Here is a 25,367-nt window from a genome sequence, read left to right on the forward strand (position 1 = left end):
TTTTTATTTATTTATTTATTTATGATAGTCACACACAGAGAGAGAGAGGCAGAGACACAGGCAGAGGGAGAAGCAGGCTCCATGCACCGGAAGCCCGATGTGGGATTCGATCCCGGGTCTCCAGGATCGCGCCCTGGGCCAAAGGCAGGCGCCAAACCGCTGCGCCACCCAGGGATCCCAGCAGAGTGTTTATTTCACTGTATCCACTCTTGCATTGTGGGTGATCATTATTTTTAATATTTGCACTTTACCAACATCCTTGTTTTAAAATCCATTTATTTGTGTATACAGATGAAATGTATCAGTGATTGATGATTTGCTTCAAAATAGTCTGGATAGGGATCCCTGGGTGGCGCAGCGGTTTGGCGCCTGCCTTTGGCCCAGGGCGCGATCCTGGAGACCCGGGATCAAATCCCACATCGGGCTCCCGGTGCATGGAGCCTGCTTCTCCCTCTGCCTATGTCTCTGCCTCTCTCTCTCTCTCTGTGACTATCATAAATAAATAAAAATTAAAAAAAAAATTAAAAAAAAATTCAAAATAGTCTGGATAGTGGGTGGAGACAGAAACAAGGCAAGGCTGGTTATGTGTTGATAACTGTTGAAGTTGCAAGAAGGGTACATGGAGCTCATTATATATTCAAACACCATGTTTTTTTTTTTAAAGATTTATTTATTTATGATAGACATAGAGAGAGAGGCAGAGACACAGGAGGAGGGAGAAGTAGGCTCCACGTCAGGAGCCCGACGCAGGACTCGATCCTGGGACTCCAGGACTGCGCCCTGGGCCAAAGGCAGGCGCCAAACCGCTGAGCCACCCAGGGATCCCTAACACCATGTTTATATAAACTTTTCCGGACAGCCCGAGTGGCTCAGCGGCTTAGCGCCACCTTCAGCCCAGGGCCTGATCCTGGACACCCGGGATTGAGTCCCACATCGGGCTTCCTGCATGGAGCCTGCTTCTCCCTCTGCCTGTGTCTCTGCCTCTCTCTCTCTCACGAATAAATAAATAAAATCTTGGGATCCCTGGGTGGCTCAACGGTTTAGTGCCTGCCTTCAGCCCAGGGCCTGATCCTGGAGACCCGGGAGAGTCCCACATCGGGCTTCCTGCATGGAGCCTGCTTCTCCCTCTGCCTGTGTCTCTGCCTCTCTCTCTCTCTCTCTCTCTGTGTGCCTCTCATGAATAAATAAATACAATCTTTATAAATAAATAAATAAATAAATAAATAAATAAATAAATAAATAAATAAAATCTTAAAAAAACAAACTTTTCCATGATTAAAAAAATAAATGGAAAAAATTTACATTTATGGATTACTAACGACTTCGAACATTTTCTACAATTTTTAAAATCAATTCTATTCCTCATCTGTCCATTTTTCCTATCAGGATGTTAATCTTTTTATATTGATTTTTTATAGGCTTTTTAAAAAATATTTTATTTATTTATTCATGAGAGAGAGAGAGAGAGAGAGAGAGAGAGAGAGAGGCGAGACACAGGCAGAGGGAGAAGCAGGCTCCATGCAGGGAGTCTGATGTGGGATTCGATCCCGGGGCTCCAGGATCATGCCCTGGGCTGAAGGCAGGCACTAAACCACTGAGCCACCAAGGGATTCCCACCCCCCCTTTTTTTTTTCTAATATTTTAGGCTCTTAATATATTAAATATAGTCACAGTTTGTCCACATACTGCAGGTATGTTTTCTTAGTTTGTCCTTTAACTTCTTCATAGTTCATGGTGGTTTTTTAACAATACAAGTATTTAATAGGTAGTCAAACTGTGTGTCAGCTTTCAGGGCCTACCTGGCATCTATGTTGGATGAAATCTCTCTGAAAAGAACATCAAGGGTGACCCTGGAAACCCAAAGTATAAACATCCCAGCAAGAGTCAATGTGTGGTCACAAAAGAAGAGCAAGAACAAGAGCAGAGAGGGTTTCCCTAAGGACATTAATTATTTTTAAAATGTTAATAATAATTGTGTGTTATCCTTTAAGCTGCTCCTTCTCTTCCTCCAAAAGCTGTCAAGCCTGCCAGGAGATTTCCCCTACTTGGTGTGCCCAGGAGCAGCTTAATTAGAGAATTTTCCTTATTATTAAATAATAATATATAATAACATGGCATAATTATATTTGTATAACATATAATAACAATAATAGCACTGTCATAACAATAGCAACTATTTTTAATGCCTACTATAGGTATTATCTTAAAAACCCTCAAAATAACCTTATGAGGTAGGTGTGACTTTTTACCCTTGCTTACTGGGTATAAAACTCTAGGATTAAAAAAGTCAAGGGACTCCCCCAAACTTGTAAGAATCAAATTTCTGTACCACTGGGCTACTCTGCCTCTTAGAAACCTTGGTTTGATCCCCAGGGCAATTACCCTCACCTCTCATGCTTCTATTTGTTCCTTATTCAGCATTCAGTCTGCTATCCCCACTAAAGGTTTTCTACATCCCTTCTGACGCTCCGTTTGGACCTATCTGCCCACTCCCTCCCCTTGACCTCTCTACAGTCCAGGGCCGCACCTACGAGTGGACTTGCATTTGCTGTGGACTTTCTCCTGTTTCATCCTCATGTCTGTCTCCTCCTCCCTCCTGCCCTCTACCTCCTGCCTCCCAAGGAACTCATCTGCACAGAGTGGCTACTCAAGCCCTGTGATGGAGTGACTGAGCACTGAGCACTGAGCAGATTGCCCTAGTGTGGACCTCAAGGGCTAGGTGGAGTGGGAAGAACCAGCTCTGCTGCCAAGTAGGAATCGGAGCCAGTGCTACAATGACAGATGATGGGAAAAACACTCGGGCGGGGGCAGTTTCTGGATTCTGCATTCGCAACTGCACTCACAGGTGGGGAGCACAGGCCCCCTCCCCAGGCTCTGGGTGATTTTCACAGCCACGCCTGCCGCCTCTGCAAGGGCCAAGATGGCCAAGACGGCCAGAGCTGGAAGAGGCTCGCAGGGCAGAACCCGGCCTCCAAGCCGGCCGGCCTTGCTCACTCGGGGATACCAGTGGTGACTCATTCTCAGCCCCTTGGCTGCACTGTAAACAGGCCCTGGCTGTGTGACCTTCCCAGAGGGGAAAACAGCAGCTGCAGGCAGCCCCTCCCCCGGAGCTCTGGCCACAGATCACAGCTACTGGACAAGAGAACCTGGAGGCCTAGGCTCCAGAAAATGGTGAGGACAGGCTAGCCTCCCTGGAGGACCCTCTCTAAGATGCTTCTCTACTTAGGGGTCCCCAAGACAGGCCTTGGCTGGCAGGCAGGGACAGAAGGGCTACCACGCAGCCCCTCGCACTGACTTCTCAAATCAGGATCTCCCAAGCCCACCAGCTGGGGGCACACCCTGGCTCTCAGGAAAAAGCCACGGGGCCCCTTCCAAAGGTGAAACTTGGTCCAAAGATGGCTGGCATACACACCCAGAGCTCTGTACAAACTGTATAGGCCAGGATCCAGGTACCAGTCTGGACAAGCAGACTCAGCAAAGCTGGGCTATTTCCTAACCCCAAACAACTGGGCAGCTCCAAGCACACATTGCCAGGAAAAGGTCCTTGTGGTCACCTTTCCGCTTCACTGCTGTTGGGGTGGGGAGGAGGGACTCCACTCCCGAAACCACTTCGTTTGCCTTCCCAGCCAGGTCCAGCCCTGCTGATGCCTCCACTACACTTTCTGTTCACCCATGAATGTGTCACATGGTGAAGCAAATTCACAAGGCAGAACCTTTTCGATGGGTGAATTATTCCCGGGTCAATGGCGATCAGCTGGCATTTTGGGTTCTCAAGGCCCAGGAGAGAAACCAAAAGACAGAACTGGCTCCGGGCATTGGGAATCCTGCTCACCTGGCACCTAGGCTCCCAGAGAGCTAGTTGGGGTGCTGTGGAGATTTTCTCCTGGTTGTAGAAAAGGGTCAGTCAAGCAGAAATGCCAAATTCCCATCCCCTCCAGGGGCATGTGCTTCATACTACTGTACCCTCATTTGCTTCCTTCACATCTTCTCAGTATTTGAAGAGGGATAGTTATTCTGTTCTCATCAAACTCTGGTCTGAACTCCGATGGGATCATTTCTTCCTCAGATTTAAAGTCAGACTTCAATGAGTCAAATAGGAAAAGCCCACTGAGAGATATTTCATTAAGGACCCTGACAACATTTTGTAACCACTTCTCCAGGAGGTTTCCAGCTCAGAACTCCCTGTCCCGCCCACACAAATGGGGGGCAGAGTAATGAACTGGAAAAGATACGTCCACAATGTTGGCTGCATCTGCTCCCATCTCTAAGCAACCCCAGGCCCTGGATTGCAGGGTGGCGGCCCAAAGACGCCGCCTCAGCCGCAGGCAAGTGTTTGCACTCCAGCCAATGAAGTGAGTTAAACGGTTGTACAAATGTTAGACATTAGGCAAACAGACCAAAGTGTGCTGTCCAGATGTCCAGTGGGGAGGCTGAGGCTCTGCATCTCAGGAAGTACTCTGTTCCCATGATGACCTGCCACCCTCCTCTGCTGAGGCTGTCGCACTGCCCACTTCAGACCCTCTGCTGCAGAGACCTGGGAAAGCCAGTCCAACCATCAGGCAGCCCACCTGGCATGGGATCTAGTCTTGCTCCTCTGAGCGTCCACTCTAGAGGGAAGGATCACCCACGAGTACAGATCTCTCAGGCTCTGTTGACCATCTCGCCCTGGCTTGTATGGAATAGGCATTTTGCCAACCTGTGTCCCCCCTCTCCACCAATGGGGTGACAGCTCATAGCCCTGGTCACTTTTATTTATACCACAGCCCACGCAATACAAAACTCCTTAGAACTCAGCAAGTCCCCAAATTAAGGTTTCCACGGCAATACATTCCCTCAAATTCCCAGGTTATCAGAGTGATTGTCCAAGGCCCCAATGAAGTTGTAGATTTGATTTAGGAAGCTCCTAATTGCAACCCTGAAGATTTCTTTGTCCCCCAAATTAGAACATGGGTGGGAGACACAAACAGAAAGTGCCATTGTGCTGCTAGTTCCATGTCTTTGGGAGCTGATCCTGACAGTTCTGCTTTTTAAAGGCCTGGTCTGTCAGAACGAGATTCAGCTCTACTCAGCAGAAGCCTCGGCCAGCCCTAAAACATTGCCCAAGAACTCCAGCTCCGTCCTTACTGACCTGCTTCTCATTCCCCTTTTAGGGTCTATTCTAGAAAGGAGAACCATGAGAGCCCTCATCTGAGACCGCGTGGGAGATAGCCCACTAAGATCCCTCAGGCAGTAGTGGAGGAGGAAATGACTTAAAAAGGGCTTAGGGGGGGATCCCTGGATGGCTTAGTGGTTTAGTGCCTGCCTTTGGCCCGGGGTGTGGTCCTGGAGTCCTGGGATCGAGTCCTGCATGGGGCTCCCTGCATGGAACCTGCTTCTCCCTCTGCTTGTGTCTCCGCCTCTCTCTCTCTTTCTCTGTCTCTCGTGAATAAATATTTAAAAAGGTGGGGGGCAGCCCGGGTGGCTCAGAGGTTTAGCACTGCCTTTGGCCCAGGGCATGATCCTGGAGACCCGGGATCAAGTCCCATGTCAGGCTCCCTGCATGGAGCCTGCTCCTCCCTCTGCCTATGTCTCTGCTTCTCTCTCTGAGTATGTCTCTCATGAATAAATAAAATCTTAAAAAAATAAAAAATAAAAAAGGGGGGGCTTAGGGAGTTGGCTCATGTATATGGAAGGGGAGTCAGCAGAATGGGGGGTGAGGGGGTGAGGGGGTGGGTGTCAGCCCCCACACCTCTGACAGGGAAGAATAACTGAGCAGTTTCTTGGTGCCTCTGGACCAAAGGTTGTAAAGCACCAGATAACATATATTTTAGGTTTTGTAGGCCATATAGTCTCTGTACAACTACCTCACTTTCCCCTATAGCACAAAGGCAGCCACAAACAATAACAGTGAGCATAGCAATGTTCCAATAAAATTGTTTAAATGGGGCACCTGGGTGGCTCAGTGGGCTAAGCATTTGCCTTCGAATCAGGTCATGATCCTGGAGTCCTGGGATCCAGCCTCATGTCAGGGTCCCTGTTCGGCGGATAGTCTGTTTGTTCCTCCCTCTCTACCGCTCTCCCCTGCTCATACTTTCTCTCTTTCTCTCAAATTGATGGATAAAATTTAAAAAAAGAAAACCCACAAAAAACAAAACTTTGTTTACAATCCACACCTCCCATTGTAGAGGCTGCTTTTAGGCAGCAGGTGTGAGCACTCAGAAGCTGTGTGAGGTAGAAAGGCCACAGTGACCACCAAGGTGAGTGCAAACAGAGCCATTAGGTGACTCCCCTCAAAATAGTTGCAAACCCTAGCTGACCAATGGGCAACGTACAACCGGGCATATGTACCAACAAAGGAAAATTATATGCGTTCCCATACCTCTTCAGGCCCTACCTTAACTACAGCCCCCCAGCTCTACCTCCTGGCAGACAGTCTCTCTCTTGCCGTCCTATACACTGCTCTCTTGTGGTATATTCAATAAACTTCTATTTCCTTTGTTCTGCCGTGGGTGAATTCTTTCATGGCGAGTGCCTCCACTCAGTCTGGGTTGCCCCACAGCTACCAGTGGTCTAGATTTAGCCCTGGGGGCAGCAGTTTGTTAACCCCTGCTCTAGGGATCCCTGGGTGGCTCAGCGGTTGAGCCTTTGGCCCAGGGCCTGATCCTGGAGACCCAGGATCGAGTCCCATGTCGGGCTTCCTGCATGGAGCCTGCTTTTCCCTCTGCCTGTGTCTCTGCTCTCTCTCTCTCTCTCTCTCTCTCTCTCTCTCTGTGTCTCTCATGAATGAATAAATAAAATCTAAAAAAAAAAAAAAAACCAAAAACCAGATCTCTGCTTTAGTTAACAATCAAATGGGGGATCCCTGGGTGGCGCAGCGGTTTGGCGCCTGCCTTTGGCCCTGGGCGCGATCCTGGAGACCCGGGATCGAGTCCCACGTCGGGCTCCCGGTCCATGGAGCCTGCTTCTCCCTCTGCCTATGTCTCTGCCTCTCTCTCTCTGTGTGTGTGTGACTATCATAAATAAATAAATAAAATAATAATTAAAAAAAAATAAAAAAAACTTTAAATAAAAAACAAAACAAAACAATCAAATGGTTTTCTTGCCTGGTCACCATGTATCCCGCGTACCTCTGACCTCCCAGTGGGCCAGTGAAGAGCAAATGCCAGTGCTTCTGCTGCAGTGTTTTTGATCTTCACACAGACCTACTAAAGGTTGATGAAAGAAACAGACCCTTCTGCAGAAAAATGCACCTGTACACACACACACACACACACAATTTGTTTGCATATAATCTCAAGGGATGTACAGCCCTCCTTAAGCTTATTCGTTATCACCCAGAGGCCTAAAAACCCTACGGTAAGATCCCTTGCTCACTCAGAAAGAGCTAATTATTTTTTATATCTATGAAAGAGCTCTTACAAAACACTTAAAAAAAAAGATAAACAAACCTGTAGAAAAAGATACAAATCACACAAAGAAATAATTCACAGAATACAAATGACCACAAAAAAGAGGTGGAAAAATGCTCCCACAAACAAAGAAAAACTTTTTAAAATCATGGTATATCATTTTCACCAGATCAGACTGGCTAATTTTGAAAGGACTAACAACAGCATATGGGAAAGGAGTGTGGAGAAAGGGCCAGTTTTATTCACAGTATAGGATAGAACCTGTGGGGAAAGGCCAGCAATCCCACTTCCAGGAATTTATTTTACAAAAAGGTACAGGGGTGTTCACTCCAGCATCATCAGAAAGACTGGAACGCAACCCAAGTGCCCATCAGCAGGAACTGGTTAAATAAATTATGGTGTATCTATGGTATAGAACAAGATAAAACTATTTCATAATGTAGAGTTCTTGAGTTTAAAATAATAAGGTAGATTTCCAAGTACTAGCAGAAAAACATGTGAAAGAGTTAAGTGAAAAAAGACAAGCTGTAACAGCCTTTTTAAAGAAAAATAAAGAAGAACATTGATATATGTAGATTTTTTTTTTAAATACTGAAGAGATATATTCTAAAGTGATAAAGGTGTGCTTACAGAATTTTATGGTCCATATTCCTGATATATTGATTTTAAAAATAAAAACATTTTTGGGACAAATGGGTAGCTCAGTGGTTGGCTCAGGTCGTGATCCCAGGGTCCTGGGATCGAGTCCTGCTTCAGCCTCCCCACAGAGAGCCTGCTTCTCCCTCTGCTTATGTCTCTGCTCCTCTCTCTGGGTCTCTCATGAATAAATGAATATAAAAAATATAAACAAACAAACAAACAAATATTTTTGTTTATGATCACAAAAATCCAGAAAATAAATCCTTTATAAGCCTATTAGCCTCCCCTAAATGTTACCTGATAACAAGTATAAGCTCATTTTAAGGGGAATCTGGGTGGCTCAGTGGTTGAGCTTCTGCCATCGGCTCAGGGCATGATCCCGAGGTCCTGGGATCGAGTCCCGCATTGGGCTCCCCACAGGGAGACTGCTTCTCCCTCTGCCTGTGTCTCTGCCTCTCTCTCTGTGTGTCTCATGAATAAATAAATAAAATATTTTTTAAAAACTCATTTTATTTTTACTTATTTATTCAGATTTTATTTACTTATTGGAGAGAGAGAGAGTGAGGGAGAGGAAGAAGTAGACTCACCGCTGAGCAGGGAGCCTGATGCAGGGCTTGATCCCAGGACCCCGAGATCATGACCGGAGTCAAAGGCAGACGCTCAACCAACTGAGCCACCCAGGTACCCCTATAACTTCATTTTAAAAGCTTTCTTTCGGGGATCCCTGGGTGGCACAGTGGTTTAGCGCCTGCCTTTGGCCCAGGGCACGATCCTGGAGACCCGGGATCGAATCCCACGTCGGGCTCCCGGTGCATGGAGCCTGCTTCTCCCTCTGCCTATGTCTCTGCCTCTCTCTCTCTCTCTCTCTCTGTGACTATCATAAATAAAAAAATAAAAAAGCTTTCTTTCCTTTTTTCTTAAGTACTCTCTAAATCCAACATGGGGCTTGAACTCACAATCAGAGATCAACAGTCACAAGCTCTACCAGTCAGGTGCCCCTAAAGGCTTTTTCTTTCTTTCTTTCTTTCTTTCTTTCTTTCTTTCTTTCTTTCTTTCTTTCTTTCTTTCTTTCTTTCTTTCTTTCTTTCTTTTCTTTCTTTCTTTCTTTCTTTCTTTCTTTCTTTCTTTCTTTTTTTAAAGATTGTTTGAGTGAGTGTGTACATGCATATGCTCACGTGAGCAGGAGGGGGGGCAGAGGGAGAGACAGATTCCTGCTCACAACAGCTGGGAAGTGGGAGGCTCGATCCCAGGACCCTGAGATCATGACCTGAGCTGAAATCAAGTGTCAGACGCTCGGGGAGCCTGGGTGGCTCAGTGGTTGAGTGTCTGCCTTCAGCTCAGGTCCTGATCCTGGAGTCCTGGGATTGAGTGCCGAATGGGGCTCCCCACAGGGAGCCTGCTTCTCCCTCTGCCTGTGTCTCTGCCTCTCTCTCTGTGTCTCTCATGAATAAATAAATAAAATCTTAAAAAAGAAAAAAAAGGGCAGCCCCGGTGGCGCAGCGGTTTGGCGCCGACTGCAGCCTGGGGGTGTGATCCTGGAGACCTGGGATTGAGTCCCGCATCGGGCTCCCTGCATGGAGCCTGCTTCTCCCTCTGCCTCTCTCTCTCTCTCTCTCTCTCTCTGTCTATATGAATAAATAAATAAAAATCTAAAAAAAAAAAAAAAAAAAAAAAAAAGATCCTCGAATACTTTAAAAAAAAAAAAAGTTGAACGTTCAATGGACTGAGCCACCCAGGCACACCCACAGACATTCTTAAAGGTAATTCACGGTATAGTGGTTTTTATCCATTTGTCTTATGCTTTATTACAATAAAGCATCATTCTGCATCATAGAGCATAAATTCCTGACATTTTTTATCCCAAAATTCAGAACTGCCACAACATAGGCACAATGTGACTAAAAAATGGGGATGGGCACTTGGGTGGCTCAGTGGTTGAGCATCTGCCTTTGGCTCAGGTCATGATCCTCAGGTCCTGGGATCAAGTCCCGCATCAGGCTCCCTCACACAGAGGCTGCTTCTCCCTCTGCCTATGTCTCTGCCTCTTTCTCTATGTCTCTCATGAATAAATAAATAAAATCTTTTTTAAAAATGGGGATGATGCCAGGTTTTTAATTTTCATTTTGATGAAAGTTGGTCATTTTCATGCTGTCAAAGAACAAATAAAGCCATGACTTTTGTTTCACAATTTATATAACTTAGTAGGATTTGTGTACTTTGGATAGTTGTAAAATATTTCTTACAGTTTCAACATCTGTTTTCTCCTGGGAATTTGAGAGGGAGGGGAATACAACCATTTAAAAGAAAATCTACTTGGTTAAAAAAATAGAAATAAAGAAACACAAAAAGTACAAAGTAAATCTCCCTCATATCACAGAGGGCAAAGCAATCATAGTTCCCAGAATCTGTGTTTACTCACATCTGTGTGTCACCCACACCTGCACATCACCTACACCCCAAGGATACCACATACACAGCCCATGCTGTGCCTTTCTCACCTAACACAGATTTCCCTGAACTCTCCATTTTTGCAGGCCTCCATCAGACAGTGATCCCTCTCCCCTAGGACAAAGTTAACCAAGCAAGGCATAGGAAGGGTGAACAGAAGAGGCACTAGGTCTGGCCGGGCCTGGCCATGGGCTCACAGCCTTCAGGCAAAGGGTCATGGAGATGCCAGAACCTCTTGGCATCTTGGAGCTCCTTCCCAGAAGACCAACAGCCCAAAGGCTCCCTCAGAGCTGAACGAAGGGCCCCTTAACAGCAGGACTCCTGAGTCATTAGTGGGAAGGGAAATCAGAAACCAGAGTGCCCTGCAAATGGCAATGGCAGGTACTGTGTCATAAAAAGCTTTTCACAGGGAAACTGAGGCAAGCCAAACAGAAATCTCTCTGAAGACCATAGCATTCTCACTTTTTTCCCATTGGCCAGCTCTGAAGGGCCAGCCTGCAGAGAGCTCCCTTCTTCATCCTAGGGAAGACATTTTTGGCCTTCTCTTTCTTTTTTTTTTTTTTTTTTTTAAATATTTTTTTAAACTTTTATTTATTTATGATAGGCACACAGTGAGAGAGAGAGAGGCAGAGACACAGGCAGAGGGAGAAGCAGGCTCCATGCACCGGGAGCCCGACGTGGGATTCGATCCCGGGTCTCCAGGACCGCGCCCTGGGCCAAAGGCAGGCGCCAAACCGCTGTGCCACCCAGGGATCCCAGCCTTCTCTTTCTTTCTTTCAACCTGGATCTTCCTACAACCTCTCTCACCTCAAAAAGCAGCACATTCTGGAGGCACTCAAGCATCCCAAGAAAACATCTCCCTCCCCAGGGTGGCTCTCTGTACCCTGGCATTTAGAAAACTGAGAAGAGAGGCAGCCATACACTCCCCTGAGTTCTGCATTCCATTCTGGACAAAGGCAATGGTTTGGGTGGGGCGATTCTAAGGGAGGGTTGGTTTTAGGTTGCACTGTTAGCCAGAGCTACTGCAGAAAATCAGAGAAAAGAAAAGTGGGTGGCAGCTTTTTTCTCTATGCTCCTGTCTTCCCTGGGCACATGGCTAGTGAGCTGGCTTCCTCAGCACCTAAGCCAAGGTCAGCAGGCAGGGGATGGGCCTGCTCTGAGATCCATGCTCTGCTGCCTTCAGGCCTACCTACAGAACCTCCCCGGCCCAGGAGGCCATGACTGGCTTTGCTGCCAGGCCACTTCATCACCTGCAGCCCTCTCCTGCTTGGGATGTCCAGGCATAGGCAGGTAGATGGAAGCCAAAGAAAGCTGCCTCAAATTCGCCAAAAGATGACTGAATGAGAGATCTTTAACAAATCAATACTTACTGTTAATGAGGTGAAAGTCATGCACATCCCACCAAAGCCATTCAGGGCCAGGGAAACGAAGATGAGCACAGAAAGAGCTGGAAGGAAACAGAAGGTTCACAATCAGGGAACCACAGCAGAGCTCCAGGGAGGCGAGGGCCTGGCCTAGTACCTCGCAGGGAGCAAGCAGAATGGATGACATGCCATCTGGGGTTAGTGACAGATACCTGAAGAGCTGAAACAGCCTCTTCCTCACCACCCTCTTCTCCCCTATTTTACAGAGCTTGGACTCTGCATCCCCATCCTCCTTTCTCCACTAACCTCAGCAGCAGGCCAGAGGCCTAAAGAAGCTGCTTCACTGAAACCAAAAATACAGGTGCTCAGAAATTAGTGGATGGGCCTGGCTAAGATTCTGGCAAAACTCAAGTTCTATTATGGTGTTTGTTCTGCAAGTCCTTGAAGCAACAGCTCCACCTGAATGGCGTTGGGGACCAGCTGGATTCCAAATCACTTTTTTTTTTTTAAAGTAGGCTCTTGGGTAGCCCTGAACCCACTGGCTCAGTGGTTTAGCGCTACCTTCACTCCAGGGTGTGATCCTGGAGACCTGGGATGGAGTTCCACATTGGGCTCCCTGCATGGAGTCTGCTTTTCCTTCTGCCTGTGTGTCTGCCTCTCTGTCTCTCTGTGTCTCTCATGAGCAAATAAATAAAATCTAAATAAATAAATAAAAATAAATAAATAAATAAATAAATAAATAAATAAAGTAGGCTCTATGCCTGATGTGGGACTCGAACTCCCAACCCAAGATCAAGGGTCATATGCTCTTCCAACTGAGCCAGCCAGGTGCCCCAGCTTCTAAGCTATCTGTATAGTGCTGGCCTGGGCTGCCTCCGAGGACTTAACTCCCAACTTCTGCACAGCCCCTCAGCTGGTCTGGTTCTTAGAACTCATCTCAAGTTGGCATCAATGAAGCCATAGAGAACTGGCCTGACTTGGTGATGAGATGGCAGTATTGTACATTCTAGGAGCTTCTCTCAGACATCTGTCTAGGGTGATTGCTCTCTTACCCAGCCACCCATTTAAGGTAAGTAGCTGAGTGAAGGCTAACAGGCATCCCTTCTAACTTAAGCAGTGAGCACCAGGATTGGCATGGCTTTCTAGAGCAGGTGGGCGAGGAAACCCCTCTGGGTACTTTCTCCCCAGCCTCTGACAAAAGAGTAGAGGAAAAGCATACTCACAGTTTGGGTTACTTGCTCCATATGCAATCAGCAAACAGGAGACAGCAAAACAGGCACTAAAAACAAACAGAAATGGTACATTATTTATTATTATTGTTATTGTTTATAGTGTTCTTTGGAAGTATTTACTATGGGTCAGATCCTTTCAGAAAATATATATTCTTTTAATTTAATAATTTTAAGGAGTATAATTGGCTCTGTTTTACTGATGAATAAAATAAAACAAAACAAAGAAAGAAAAAATCTACCTTCTCAAAAGTATCATAGCTAGTTGGTGTCTAAGAATTCAAGGCCCAAAGGCAGATGTGATAAACACCATGTTGCATCATCCTCTCCCATCCACAGACTGGAAAAGCTACGGTTCTGAAGTGAGAGGGTACAATCTATTACCCAGGTTCCTATGTCCACTCTGCCAGGGGAGCAACAGAAGCCCACTGAGCATGAGGGAGAGGAATGGCAGCTTCTGAATCCTCACTGCTTAGCTCTGTCCTAGGGACAAGGGCCTCTTTTTTTATTTTATTTTATTTTATTTTATTTTATTTTATTTTATTTTATTTTATTTATTCATAAGAGAGAGAAAGGTGGGGGGGAGAGAGAGAGAGAGAGAGAGAGAGAGAGGCAGAGACACAGGCAGAGGGAGAAGCAGGCTCCATGCAGGAAGCCTGACGTGGGACTCGATCCCGGGACTCCAGGATCAGGCCCTGGGCTGAAGGCAGCACTAAACCGCTGAGCCACCTGGGCTGCCCGACAAGGGCTTCTTAAGTTCCAAAGAATGAATGAGATTGATCCCCTCATCCATTCCCTTCATGGTCTCGGGTCTCACCCATTGCAAACCCCTGCCCTGCAGATGATCATTCTCAGTGTGGTTGCTCTGGGGAAGACTGTGGCCTGAAAGGAACAGCCACTTGCTGGACTGACTCTGAGTCTGGCAGCCTAGAGCCTGATAGACCAGGGACACATACTTCAGAAATGCACAAGATGATCCATTGGAGTGCTAGGAGTAGCAGAAATAGTAGGACTTCTATTTTATAATTTTTAATCTTTAATTGACATTTTTTGTTCATGCATTATAAAGCACATAGAACATTAAGACTGGCACACACATATGTAATTGACAATTCTGTGCTTGCATGTGCTTGCATGACAATTCTGTGCTTGTATTCAAACTTTTTTTCCTGATGGAGGCATAAGGTCAAAGAGACTGTGGAGACCAGTATTCTTAATGACAAGCAACTGCAAGTCTTCCCAGGCAGGCTTGGGGCCCTGAACCTTTTTTATGCAGTACTGGCACACTGCAAGGATCACAGTAACTACTGGCTTGGGGGCAGAATGGATGGGAACCCCATTCCAGGTGGACATATAGAGAGCTCCACAGTGCACCTGCTAGCGGGGACCAGGCTTCCCTACAGTAAGGATCTCAGCCCAGGAGCCATCTGCCCACTCCCGACCCCTGCACTGACCTGCCCAGCAGCCTGAGTTTCCTTGGGCCGTATTTGTCCATGACGATGCCTAGAGGCAGGGTGATGGCACTAAGCAGGAAGGAGCCTACGGTGAAGGCCAAGTTTAGCATCTCATCCTGGGCCTTGCAGCTGAGCCAGCCATTCATCAAGCTCATCTCCTCGTGCTCCGGCTCGGCTGTGCCCCCAACTGTGCCGTTGCTGACCATCTCTGGGTGTAGAGAGGAAGGAAACTTGGTCACAGGGTTGAGGCAGGGATTTCCAAAGATCAGAGGAGCAGATGTATATTCAGACCCCACTGGAAATGTCAGGGCTGGTTGTGGCTACCCCAAGCAGGCTTGGCTGTCCATCTGGCTCAAGCCCTTGGAGCAATAACGTAGAGGCTCTTGTCTTTGGTTGGGAGTTCGCAAACCCTCTGGAAAATCCAGTAAAGGAAGCTATGCTCCTCCTCAGAAGACGCACACAAAGGCTTGCCCACAGTTTCAGGGGTTTCACGTGTCCCTTGAAGCAGGCATGAGCCCCAGGTTGGGATTCCCATTCTAGAGTAACACACCTGAGTAGGCCTCAGGCCCCAGGCTGGCCAAAAACTTCTCAGCAGCTCTGGCATGGAAACAGACTGTAGCCAGTCTATCAGTGCTCAATCCTAGACCACCTGGGAAGGACAAGCTGCTGGTGTCCCAGCAATGCCCTGGTTCTCCTCGGTCCATGAAGGGGAATCGTGAGCAGGCCTCCTGTACTGCTAAGTATGGGAATCTGCCACCTTCGCCCTGCTTATTTTCACAGCATCAACCACCACAGATAATGTGCCATGGAACCCCTTGGAGAAGTTTTTTAAAAATAGTCTCAAGTCGGGCAGCCCCGGGGGCGCAGCGGTTTAGTGCCGCCTGCAGCCCAGGGTTTGATCCTGTGGACCCTGGATTGAATCCCACATCAGGCTCCCTGCATGGAGCTTGCTTCTCCCTCTGCCTGTGCCTCTGCCCCTCTATCTCTCTCTGTGTGTGTCTATGAATAAATAAATAAAATCTAAAAAAAAAAAAAAATAGTCTCAAGTCTTTTGCTTTCACTTGTTGAGGTCCATGATTTGTATTTTTCTGGCTGGGGTCAAGTGCTGCTGTCCCATCTGGCCACACCTGTGCTGCCTGCAATCTCAGCTCTAATCACCCCTCCAAAGTCCACCGGCACCAAGACAACAAAAAAAGCAGCTGAAGGCGGGAGGGTGGAGCACAAGGCCGGAAGTTTGGCAGAGGAAGCCTCTCCTCTCCTGCACTGCTAGTTAGAGATGCTGACTAATCCTACAAGAGAAGCAGCCTCTGATTAGATGCGAGGTCACACTGGGAGAGTCAAGGAAACACCTCTTTCCTGATAACTGCCTGCCTCCTGATTGCGGCCCTCTGGCGCCAAGGCTGTAAAGCTGAAGTCTGCAAAGGCCTGCCCAGGCTTCTCAGGGCTGCCCCAAGGTCATGGAAAAGGATGCACTTAGGGTGAATCATGCTATATGCCAACCTCTCACCAACCAGCCCTGCTGGGGGCACATGGATTGAGGGTGAGGTGCTAGAACCTGGCCCCTGGGTTCCAATTTTGGTTCCTCTACTTTCTCCTCATATAACTCTGGAGAAATGACTTAAATCTCTATCTAAGTTTCCTCATCTGTAAAATGGCAAAATACAGTAGTAGTATCTACCTACTAGAGTCTGGTGGAAGATAAAGGAGAAAATCCAGACAACATGTTAAAGCACATGCAGACATAAAAAGTGCTCAATAAACAACAACTAGAAGTTACTATCACTATTTTTTTTTTTTGTTACTATCACTATTACTAAATTATGGGAAGCTTAGGATGGTGCAACTGGCTGGCAGCAGAGTTGGATAGGAACTGGGTGCAGGGTTCTACAACTATGTGCTAGTGTAGCATGACTTTGCATCCAGACTCCCATTGGGCTGGGGGCCTGCATGAGCCCCAGGTGTACTCACTAGGTCCTGGTGTACAGTAGATGTTTACTGAATGAAGGAAGACAATGGAGTCAGAGCATGATGGCCAAGAAGACACAGAGAAAAGAAAGGAAGTAGGATGTATGGCGCCAAGGTGAAGATAGAGGGGATTTAAGCAGATAAAAGGCACAATGTCAACCTCCTGAAGTCACAGAAACAAAACCTCACAAGCCAGATTCTCTCCCACCCCCAAACCCTGCCACTTTGTTTCCTAAAAGAGGCCCCGCTACCCTGACAGCCAAAACACATGACAAATAGGATCATCTGAGTCCATTAGCATCCAGGTAAGAACCACCACACACACTGCCTCAGCTGGTGGGCCTGAGCTGCTTATTCACTGTGGGTAGCTTCTGCAAAGGTGGAGCTGCCTCTCTGGCCCGCATGACCTGCCACAACAGGAACTAGGGGACAGGTCTCCACATGGCCACGGCCATCTCCAGGTTTGTGTGCAGACACAAGCAAAACTACCCAGGTATCACAGTGTGGACAGGGGAAGAAGACACCTCAGGGTCTGGGATCACTGGCCTGTGAACCCAGACTGTGGCCACACAGGGCCTGGAGCCCACGATTGCATTAAAGAACACAAAAGAACTTGAACAGCTGACAGCATTGTCACTGAATAGAGGCTAGAGGGTACCCGCTCCCAGTCTCCCCAGAGCTGGACCTCTAAATCCACAACTGTACTCACCACAAGGGAGAAGACAGATCCCGAGGCAATGCACTCAAGGCAGTCTCTCTGATTTGCTGTAACTGGGGGTGGCAATGGAAAGATCCTGAATTGTTTAGATGTAAGTAGACAGGGGAGCTCATGAGGAGAGAGGCGGGAGTGGAGGGAAGGAAGGGTTATCTGTCTCCCGTCCTTCATTCCAAAGAGCCACTAAACACAGAAGCAGAGACTCCTATCCTCTGGGCCACCAGCTTTCTCTCCTTTAAAAACAATCCCTGCCAATCCCTGCCAAAAACAGGCCTGCCTTAGCCCTCTGCCCTCCTGCCTCTAGGCAGTGATGTCCAGCAACAGATAAGTCTGGGGTAGGGGTCTCAGTGGCCTTTCTCGTCTTCCAGTGAAGCAATGCAATATCCCTTGCCCATGGAGGGGACCAAATCTTCAGTGATCCCAGCTGTGTTGGCAGTAAACAGCTCACATGAATAATCCCAGACCCAGCAGATGCCCAAATACAGCCGTACCCAGGCTATTCCTCTCCCTCTGCTCCCACCTGGGCCACTGCGGGCCAGGAGAGACACAAACAGATAAGCACCAGGAAGTGTCAAGCCCCGGGGTATCCCTCTGCTCCCAGCCCAGAGCGCAGGCCTCATCCAGGTGCAGCCTGTTGTGTATTTCACCTGCACCTGTTTATCAAACAGATGCCTCCTCAGTGGGCGGCCAGTGTGGTGTGGCCCGGCCCAGCTGGGGAAGGTGAACCAAGAGGACAGGCAAGGAATTGGTACCGCCAGAGTGTGCTGAGTCGTTGTGAGGCTGCTGGGGCCGGGGCCAGGAAGAAAGAACAATGCTGGTGCTGTTCAGCCCTCCTCACAGAAGACTCACATGTAATCTGTGCAGTGAAAGTAGGGGACAAAAGGGGGTGCTATGACCCTGCTCAGTCTCCCCTAACATCTCTGCGCCAAAGAGGGGGCTCCCTCTACCCCAGAAAAACAAAGGGAAAGGGAGCCCAACAGCTGGCCACATGATGCTTAAGGGAGCAAGGGGCACCGGCCTGGAGGCTCCTCCAAATTCCTGAGCAGCCCTCTTCTCTGCCCGACTGCTTACTGAGTCCCTCCCCAACCCACCTAGAATGCAGGCCCCCAGACCTCCCTGCTGATGATGGTCCCTGCCCCAGGATCTCCTGTCTCTTTCCCAAATCCTTAGTCTATCCGGCAACAGGAAGCAGCATCTCAGTCCAACAGGGGGATGTAGGTGAGAGGTCAGCCTCAGACACAGCAAACAAAAGGCAGGACACAGTCAGTTGGAGGGCCTCCTGGGTAGGCCAGGGCCTAGCCCCCAGCTGTGGCTGCAGAGTGCCTGTGTGTGCCGGCCACTGTACTCCGTGGTATTCGATCCATGTCACTTAGTGCTTTCTCACCACCAACACACACACTCCACACCAGGACACCAGGAGCTTTGGAGCAGCCAAGCTGTTTGCCTAACATCTCACAGACAGTACATTATGGAGAAGCTAGACTTGAATCCAGGCTGCTTTGAACCTGTAGGCTGTGCAGATGCTGAACTACCTAGGTTAGAGGCTTTCAAGAGAACGTGCTGAGGGAATGGAAACAGCGCGAGGCTGTCACAGAGTCAGGGGTTGTGCTAGGCAGCCCTTAATGACATCCAGTGGGAATGAGACTGCCCTCAACATCCTCCTTGAAAGTCAAGCCAAGCCGGACAGAACCTTAATGCAACACCACGAAGGCCAGCGGCTGTTGGGGAGGGAAATAGGGTCATGAAATGGGAAGAAGAAAGGTAGGGCTGGTAGGAAGTGCTGAGGGCGCCAGCATCTCTCTGTGACACATTGTGAGGCCGTGGGCACCAGACCTTCTTACTCGTTGCTAGGGAATTTTTTTTTTTTTCTTTAATCCAAAATAAACTGGGAGGAGAGGGAGAGTAGAGGGAGTGGAAACAGTCACATTCACAACCATACAAGTAAAAGGGTGGGTTTTCAAAAGCCATCAAAAGCCAGCAGCCTTTGGGTGAGAAGACCACTAAAAGATAGCCTCCAAGCAGCCGGGACTATCTCCTGTCAACATCTGCAGCCTCGGCCCACCTGCTGGAGACCAGGCGTGGCTCTGCCTCCCGGCCCTATGGCAGCCCCCTCTGCCCTCTCTGGGCCCAAGGGACCAGCTTCCTGCTTTGTTTCATGAGGGGTACAACTCCCCTGCCACCACAGGCAGAGAGACTGCAGCAGTCAAGAGCACAGAACTCAGGTCTGCCTTGGTGACCACGGATGAGCAGACTGTGACTTCCTCAGGTGGAGACCACAACTCCCACCCTCACCCCACGCCCAGTATGCAGCAAGACCTCAACAATTCCTAAGAGTTTGTCTGTTTATTTATTTATTTTAAAGATTTTATTTATTTATTTATTTATTTATTTATTTATTTATTTATTTATTCATGAGAGACAGAGAGACAGAGAGAGAGAGAGAGAGGCAGAGACACAGGCAGAGGGGGGATCCCTGGGTAGCTCAGCAGCTGAGCACCTGCCTTCGGCCCAGGGTGTGATCCTGGAGTCCCAGGATGGAGTCCCACATCAGGCTCCCTGCGCGGAGCCTGCTTCTTTCTCCCTCTGCCTGTGTCTCTGCCTCTCTCTCTCTCTCTGTGTCTTTCATGAATAAATAAATAAAATATTAAAAAAAAAAAGAGAGACAGAGGCAGAGGGAGAAGCAGGCTCCACGCAGGGAGCCAGATGTGGGACTCGATCCTGGAACTCCAGGATCACACCCTGGGCCGAAGGCAGGTGCTAAACTGCTGAGCCACCCAGACATCCCTTCCTAAGAGTTTAATAGGTGAACTGATTGTCACCTTCCTCTACCTCTGTCACTTCTTCCTGCCTTGAGAATAAAATCCAACTTCCCCAAGTGGCCTCCTAGGCCCTGTGGGCCCTGGCCACTTCCCACCTCTTCTTGCCCCCTCCTCTCCTGACTCACCCCTCTTTGCCCTCCACACTTCTGCCCTTCTATCTACATTGAACCAGATCCCCACTGTTGTTCTCCTTCCTGGCACCCTGCTCTCTGCTGGAGTCCAGACCAATTGTATGTACACGATCTGTGTGTTTGATGCTGGCAGACTACAAACTCCCTGAGGGCCAAGATTGCTCCACACCCCTAGCACAACACTTCAATAAACATTTACTGAACATGAGAAGATTAACAGCCCCCTGACCTGATCCTGTCCAAGCGGGCTGTCAGATGACCAAGAAAATGAACAAAGAGGTCAAGAGCGGGTAGGTACGGCAGTCATCCGGAGGCCAAAAGGACACAGTTCTGGGAAAGCCCCATTCTTCCTGGGCTGGGAAGCCAGTCAGCCTCCTACCTACACCAGGGGGGCTGGGGAGGCAAAGCCCAAATGCCCCGCACCACTCCTTATCAATCTCATCCGGTGGGCAAGGCAAAAAGAGCTGAGAGGCAACAGAGAAACAGGCTCTTTCCTTCTCCCACCTCACCATGCTGGAACCCAACACTGTGTCCATGGCCAAATTCTGGCTGGAGTCCCGAGGAGCTCTGAGAACCTTTCAACAGGTTCATGCCAATTTTCTTTAGAGAACGAACCAAAGCAAAGGTCCTACAAGCAACAAAAAGCTGATGAATTTGCATCTCAACCAGCTACAGACCAGCCAGCTAGTCAGCTCGTCAAGTTTAATCCAATAAATTCCACAAACGGCCCAACTGCTTCTCTGCAATTGACCCATCCACCAAGTTTGAAAATATTAGGCCTAAGCAGAAACCTTGACCCTAAATCCTCCAGGCACTCCCAGTAGGCAAGGCATAGAGGAGACTCGTGCCTCCAAGAGGCAGCAGGCTACTTGGACTCCAAGAAGCAAGGAGCAAGGAAGCCAGAGAGATAAGCTATGTGGAATCGGCAGAGCTGTCCGGTAAGAATGCTGGGTCAGCAGGTTTGCCAGGTAGTCAGAAAAAACAAAATCACAGGCAGGAGCAAAGGCACGGATAAGAAGTTGATGTTCAACCTACAACCTGACCCTTCACCTTCACTTTGGTTTATAGAAGGGACGGGTCAAGCCTCTCATGGGCTTCAACACCAGCTCAGCACTGTGTCGGCACAATCTCTGTGACTCCTCCCACTTAAACGGAGGAAGAAGCCAAGGTTGAGGCAGGAATGAAGTGACCAGCCCCAGTGCTGCCAATGCCATAAAATAACTTAAATCAGTGGACAACCTCAGAAAAACCCAAGAATCTGACCTTCCACAGTAGGTCCCCCTGCCTCCCTCTCAAATCAACCACAACAGTCCCTCAGTCTGGACAAGATGCTAAAAGCTTCATCTGGTGGGACGCCTGGGTGGCTCAGCGGTTGAGCACGTCTGCCTTCGGCTCAGGTCCTGATCCTATGATTTGGGATCGAGTCCCACGTCGTGCTCCTTGCGGGGGGCCTGCTCCTCCCTCTGCCTGTGTCTCTGCCTCTCTCTCTCTGTCTCTTATGAATAAATAAAATCTTTAAAAATAAATAAATAAATAAATGAATAAATAAATAAATAAATGAATGAATAAAAATAAAAATAAAAATAAAAGCTTCATCTGGGGACGATGATTTTTAAAACCCTGGGTGCAGCCTAAAAGAATCCATCAAAGAAGGAGGCAGGAAGGGTCATGATCTAAAAGGGAGGAGAAAGGAGAGAGGAGGAGCCAAACACCCCAAACTGCTCCTTCTACAGAGTCATTAATCTGCTAACATCTCTTAGGCAAAGCAGAAATCTCGTTCAAGGAACAAGGTCTGAGTGACTCTCTCATCTCCCAAGACTTCTTGCTGATGTGCAGAAAGGCCTGCCAAGAACCCTTTAGGCTATTAGGAAATATTTCTGAGTAGCTAAAGGCTAAAGGTTATAAATGATACACTCCCTGCCCTCTCCCAGGTGGCCTCTGCATCCCCTCCATTTCTCCTGCCCTTAACCTGTTCAGCAAAGCTTCCCTAGTGACTGAAACACTCAGGAATCTCCTGGGACTATCAGGAAAGGGAGAAACAAGGACGATTCTACATGGGGTTACAGGCAGCAAGAGCTGGTCTAAAGCTTTTGTTTCCCCCCACTTATTTGTTTTGAGATTTTTATTTATTTATTCATGAGAGAGAGAGAGAGAGAGAGAGAGAGAGGCAGAGACACAGGCAGAGAGAGAAGCAGGTTCCATACAGGGAGTCTGATGTGGGACTCAATCCCAGGACTCCAGGATCACGCCCTGGGCTGAAGGCAGGTGCTCAACCACTGAGCCACCCAGGCGTCCCCTTCCCCCCCCCAATTTAGAACGCAAGGAAGAAAAGGCATGCCAGTAGTGTTGATTCAGAGAGTCAAACTTGAGCTATCTCCCTCTAAGGGGACTCACGGCGGCTGGATGGCAAAGGCACTGGGAAGAGACATTACGGAGTTCAACTGCTAGGTAGCCACTGCTGGGGACAGCAGAGGGTAGAGGGAAACACTTCTAATCAAGGTTACCTAGGACAGGGGTAAGACAATAGAGGTGGGGAGCCACTTGGGTCCTACTGTTTGGTTTAATCTACTGACCTTCAGCAATGAAGATCCTGGAATGGGGTCAAGGGGGTGTGAAGGCAGGCATGCAGGGTTAGGTATCTTACAGACAAGAAGCCTCAGCCTGCATTCAGCAACACCAATGGTGTGGCAAAGGGAGAGGACAGAACTAGTGTTATTTCCCTAAATACCCTCTCGCCTCTCCCAATGATGGCAGGCAGACAGAAGGCCATTGGGAGGAAATGTCCTTTGGAAAATCATAAAGCGGCAAAGATTGACAAGAAATAGTAGTTGACATGCCCTTATGAGACTCCATGATGGCCAGACTAAAAAACCATCTAGATTCTAAATGAATCTTCTATGGGGTGGAAACCAAGCTACTTCCTCTCTCTTGCTGCACCCCAGCTACTGAGTCAGGAGTTCCTCTTTCTCACAGTCAGAGAGCAACATATTCAGCGCGAAGGAAGTGATGTGCTACGCACTGGTAGGAGAGGAGTTCAGCAACGTTCCTAGGCGGTGGGAAGAACACCCTGGACTTTGGTGGTTCTGGCTCTACCGGGAGTCCTCAGCTGTGTGGCCTCGGGCAAGCCAGAAGATCTGTCTGAGCCTCAGTTTCCTCATCCACAAAACAGGGCCAATGACACGTACTCAAAAGAACTGGCTGAGAATCAATCAGATGGGGTTTCTGCTCAACGGCAAGTGCTGCGCAGCGAGGTGGTACAGCTGCCGGGTTTTCTCTGCCGTTTTGCCCTCTCCCAAAGCTCCCGTCCCCGGAACCATCCCGAGCCCCCGTCTCACCTGACTCCGTACACAGGTACGAGTAAAAGCCCTCCGACTTGAGCATGATGAGCAGCGAGCCCCAGCCCAAGAGGACTGCCGAGAAGAGGAGATTCTCCAGCACGGCTGTGCAGGCCATCCACCAGCGGCGCCGATGGGCAGTGGCCAGGGTGGGCGCCATGGCGCGGCGTGGCGCGGCGTGGCGCGGCGGCCTGGCTCCGGTTCCGCTCGGCAGTACCCTGCACACAGACCTCGGCGTCAGCGCCCGGCCGGGCCCAGCCCGTGCGGCCAAGCCGGGCCCCCGCCGCAGCGCGCGGGGCTCGTCACCCCTCCGCGGCCCAGGCCGTAGGTGCGCGCGGCCAAGGAAGCCCCAGCCCGGCCAGGGTCCTGCGCACCCTGCCCGCGGCCGGCTCGTGCGTCTGCCGTCAGCCGCGGGACAGCGGCCCCGGCCGGCAGAGACCCCTCTCCCTCGGCTCGTCCCGAGGTAACCTGAGGCACGGGAACAGGAGGGACCACCGCACGCTCAGGGCTGTGGAATTAGTCCTGGCTGTCCGCAGGTGTGACAGCGGGTGGGGAGGTCCGGATACCTGGGCAGGGCCCTACCCGACGGTTGCCACTCCCTGGGACCCCGACGGGTGCCCGCCCGCACTCGAGACCCTTCCCGGTAGCCGATTTCTTCAACCACAAGATCCGCGCACCGAGCCCGGATCGGCCCGCCCCCGGCCCGCTCATTGGCTGACGGCTGGAACCTGCAGCGCCATTGGCCGCTGTCTAGGTCGCTAGGCGCTGCGGCCACGCGAACCCCGCATGGGAGAGGCGAAGCCGGTTCAAACCGGCAGCGCGAGCCACCTGCGCGACCCCCGGCCTGGGCTGTTTCCTCGGCATTCAGTCGGTTCCCAAGGAGGCGGACTCCAGTCCCGCCACCTCCCAGCTGCCTTCTCTATTCGTCGTCTCTTCCCCGCCGTCTCTTCATTGGTCTCTTTCCTCTCATAGGCACACGGCCTCTCCCTACGCCCCGATTCGTGCGCCTTCTGCCCCCCGGCACCTCTGCACAGGACCCTGCTCCCCGAGCCCCAGCCCACTCCTCTCCTACCTGCGCGTATCGAGCCCGGCCGGCGCCTTTTCTGCCTCCTTTTATTCCAGCGCTTTTATTCCGACCCCAAGATAAAAACACTGCCGCACGCTGATTGGCCGAGCAGAGGCTGGAAACAGGCATGCACCAATCAGCAGCCACCCGCCCGCCCCGCGGCGAGCAGAAGCCGGTTCCGGCCGGACTTGGAGACAAACAAGAGAGCTGGGGGGGTCGGGGGTAGCGGCGGCTCGGGCTTCTCTTCTACCGCCTTAATCTGGAGTCACAGCCGGTCTGGGAATCCCCGGGGGCAGTGCCCGAACGCCTCTCCAGAGCCTCACTCCGAAGCCTCACTCCGAACCCTACTTGGGTTCGGTTCCCCCGCCGACGTTCCGGTACCCCCGGACTGCATGCCGGTCTCCCTCGCACAGCCAGCTGGGCTCTTGCACTCGGTTCTGCGCCGTCCTGCTTCTGTGGTCCTCAGCTCTGTGCTCTGAGTGGGTCGTTCCGCTCCCGCCGCCTCCGCCGCACAACGCTGCCATCCCCGGCGGCTTCGGGCTTTGTGTTCTGATTCCTCGCTCGCCTGCCCCCAAGTGTCCTCCATCCAGGCGCTGTCTGCACATCCCGGATCCCCGGACCCCTGTCTCGGCGTGGTGTGCCTCTTGCCTGCTCTCCGGATTCACAGACCTCTCTCGGGGGGCCGTTTGCCTGGCCCCTGGAAGATGTCGGGGATCCCTAGGTGGGAGTTCGGAACCTGTCTGCACCCTAGGACGGTCCTCTCCTGTCCAGGCTGCCCCCCTCCCCGGTTCCCGCTGCCTTTGGTCCCCTGGGG

General features: G+C 49.8%; 1 protein-coding gene across 3 annotated transcripts in view; it reads right to left on the reverse strand.

Annotated features, from left to right (window-relative positions):
- The window catches only part of SLC43A2 (solute carrier family 43 member 2), a 45,925-nt gene extending 21,228 nt beyond the window's left edge, over positions 1–24,697 (reverse strand). The window contains exons 1-5 of one of the 3 annotated variants that reach the window (XM_038548468.1): positions 24,560–24,697; positions 23,488–23,705; positions 14,523–14,730; positions 13,063–13,118; positions 11,846–11,922 (exon numbers count right to left, since the gene is read on the reverse strand). In XM_038548468.1, coding sequence (XP_038404396.1) covers positions 11,846–11,922; positions 13,063–13,118; positions 14,523–14,730; positions 23,488–23,647 — 501 coding nt within the window. In that variant the 5' untranslated portion in view covers positions 23,648–23,705; positions 24,560–24,697. Of the gene's footprint in view, positions 1–11,845; positions 11,923–13,062; positions 13,119–14,522; positions 14,731–23,487; positions 23,706–24,053; positions 24,171–24,559 lie in introns of those variants that run through there. The other 2 variants (XM_038548469.1, XM_038548470.1) reach the window with 2 other exon arrangements.
- Between the last annotated feature and the right edge of the window lie 670 nt (positions 24,698–25,367).

Source organism: Canis lupus, chromosome 9, assembly GCF_011100685.1.
Source record: "Canis lupus familiaris isolate Mischka breed German Shepherd chromosome 9, alternate assembly UU_Cfam_GSD_1.0, whole genome shotgun sequence".
Classification (NCBI taxonomy): Eukaryota; Metazoa; Chordata; class Mammalia; order Carnivora; family Canidae; genus Canis; species Canis lupus.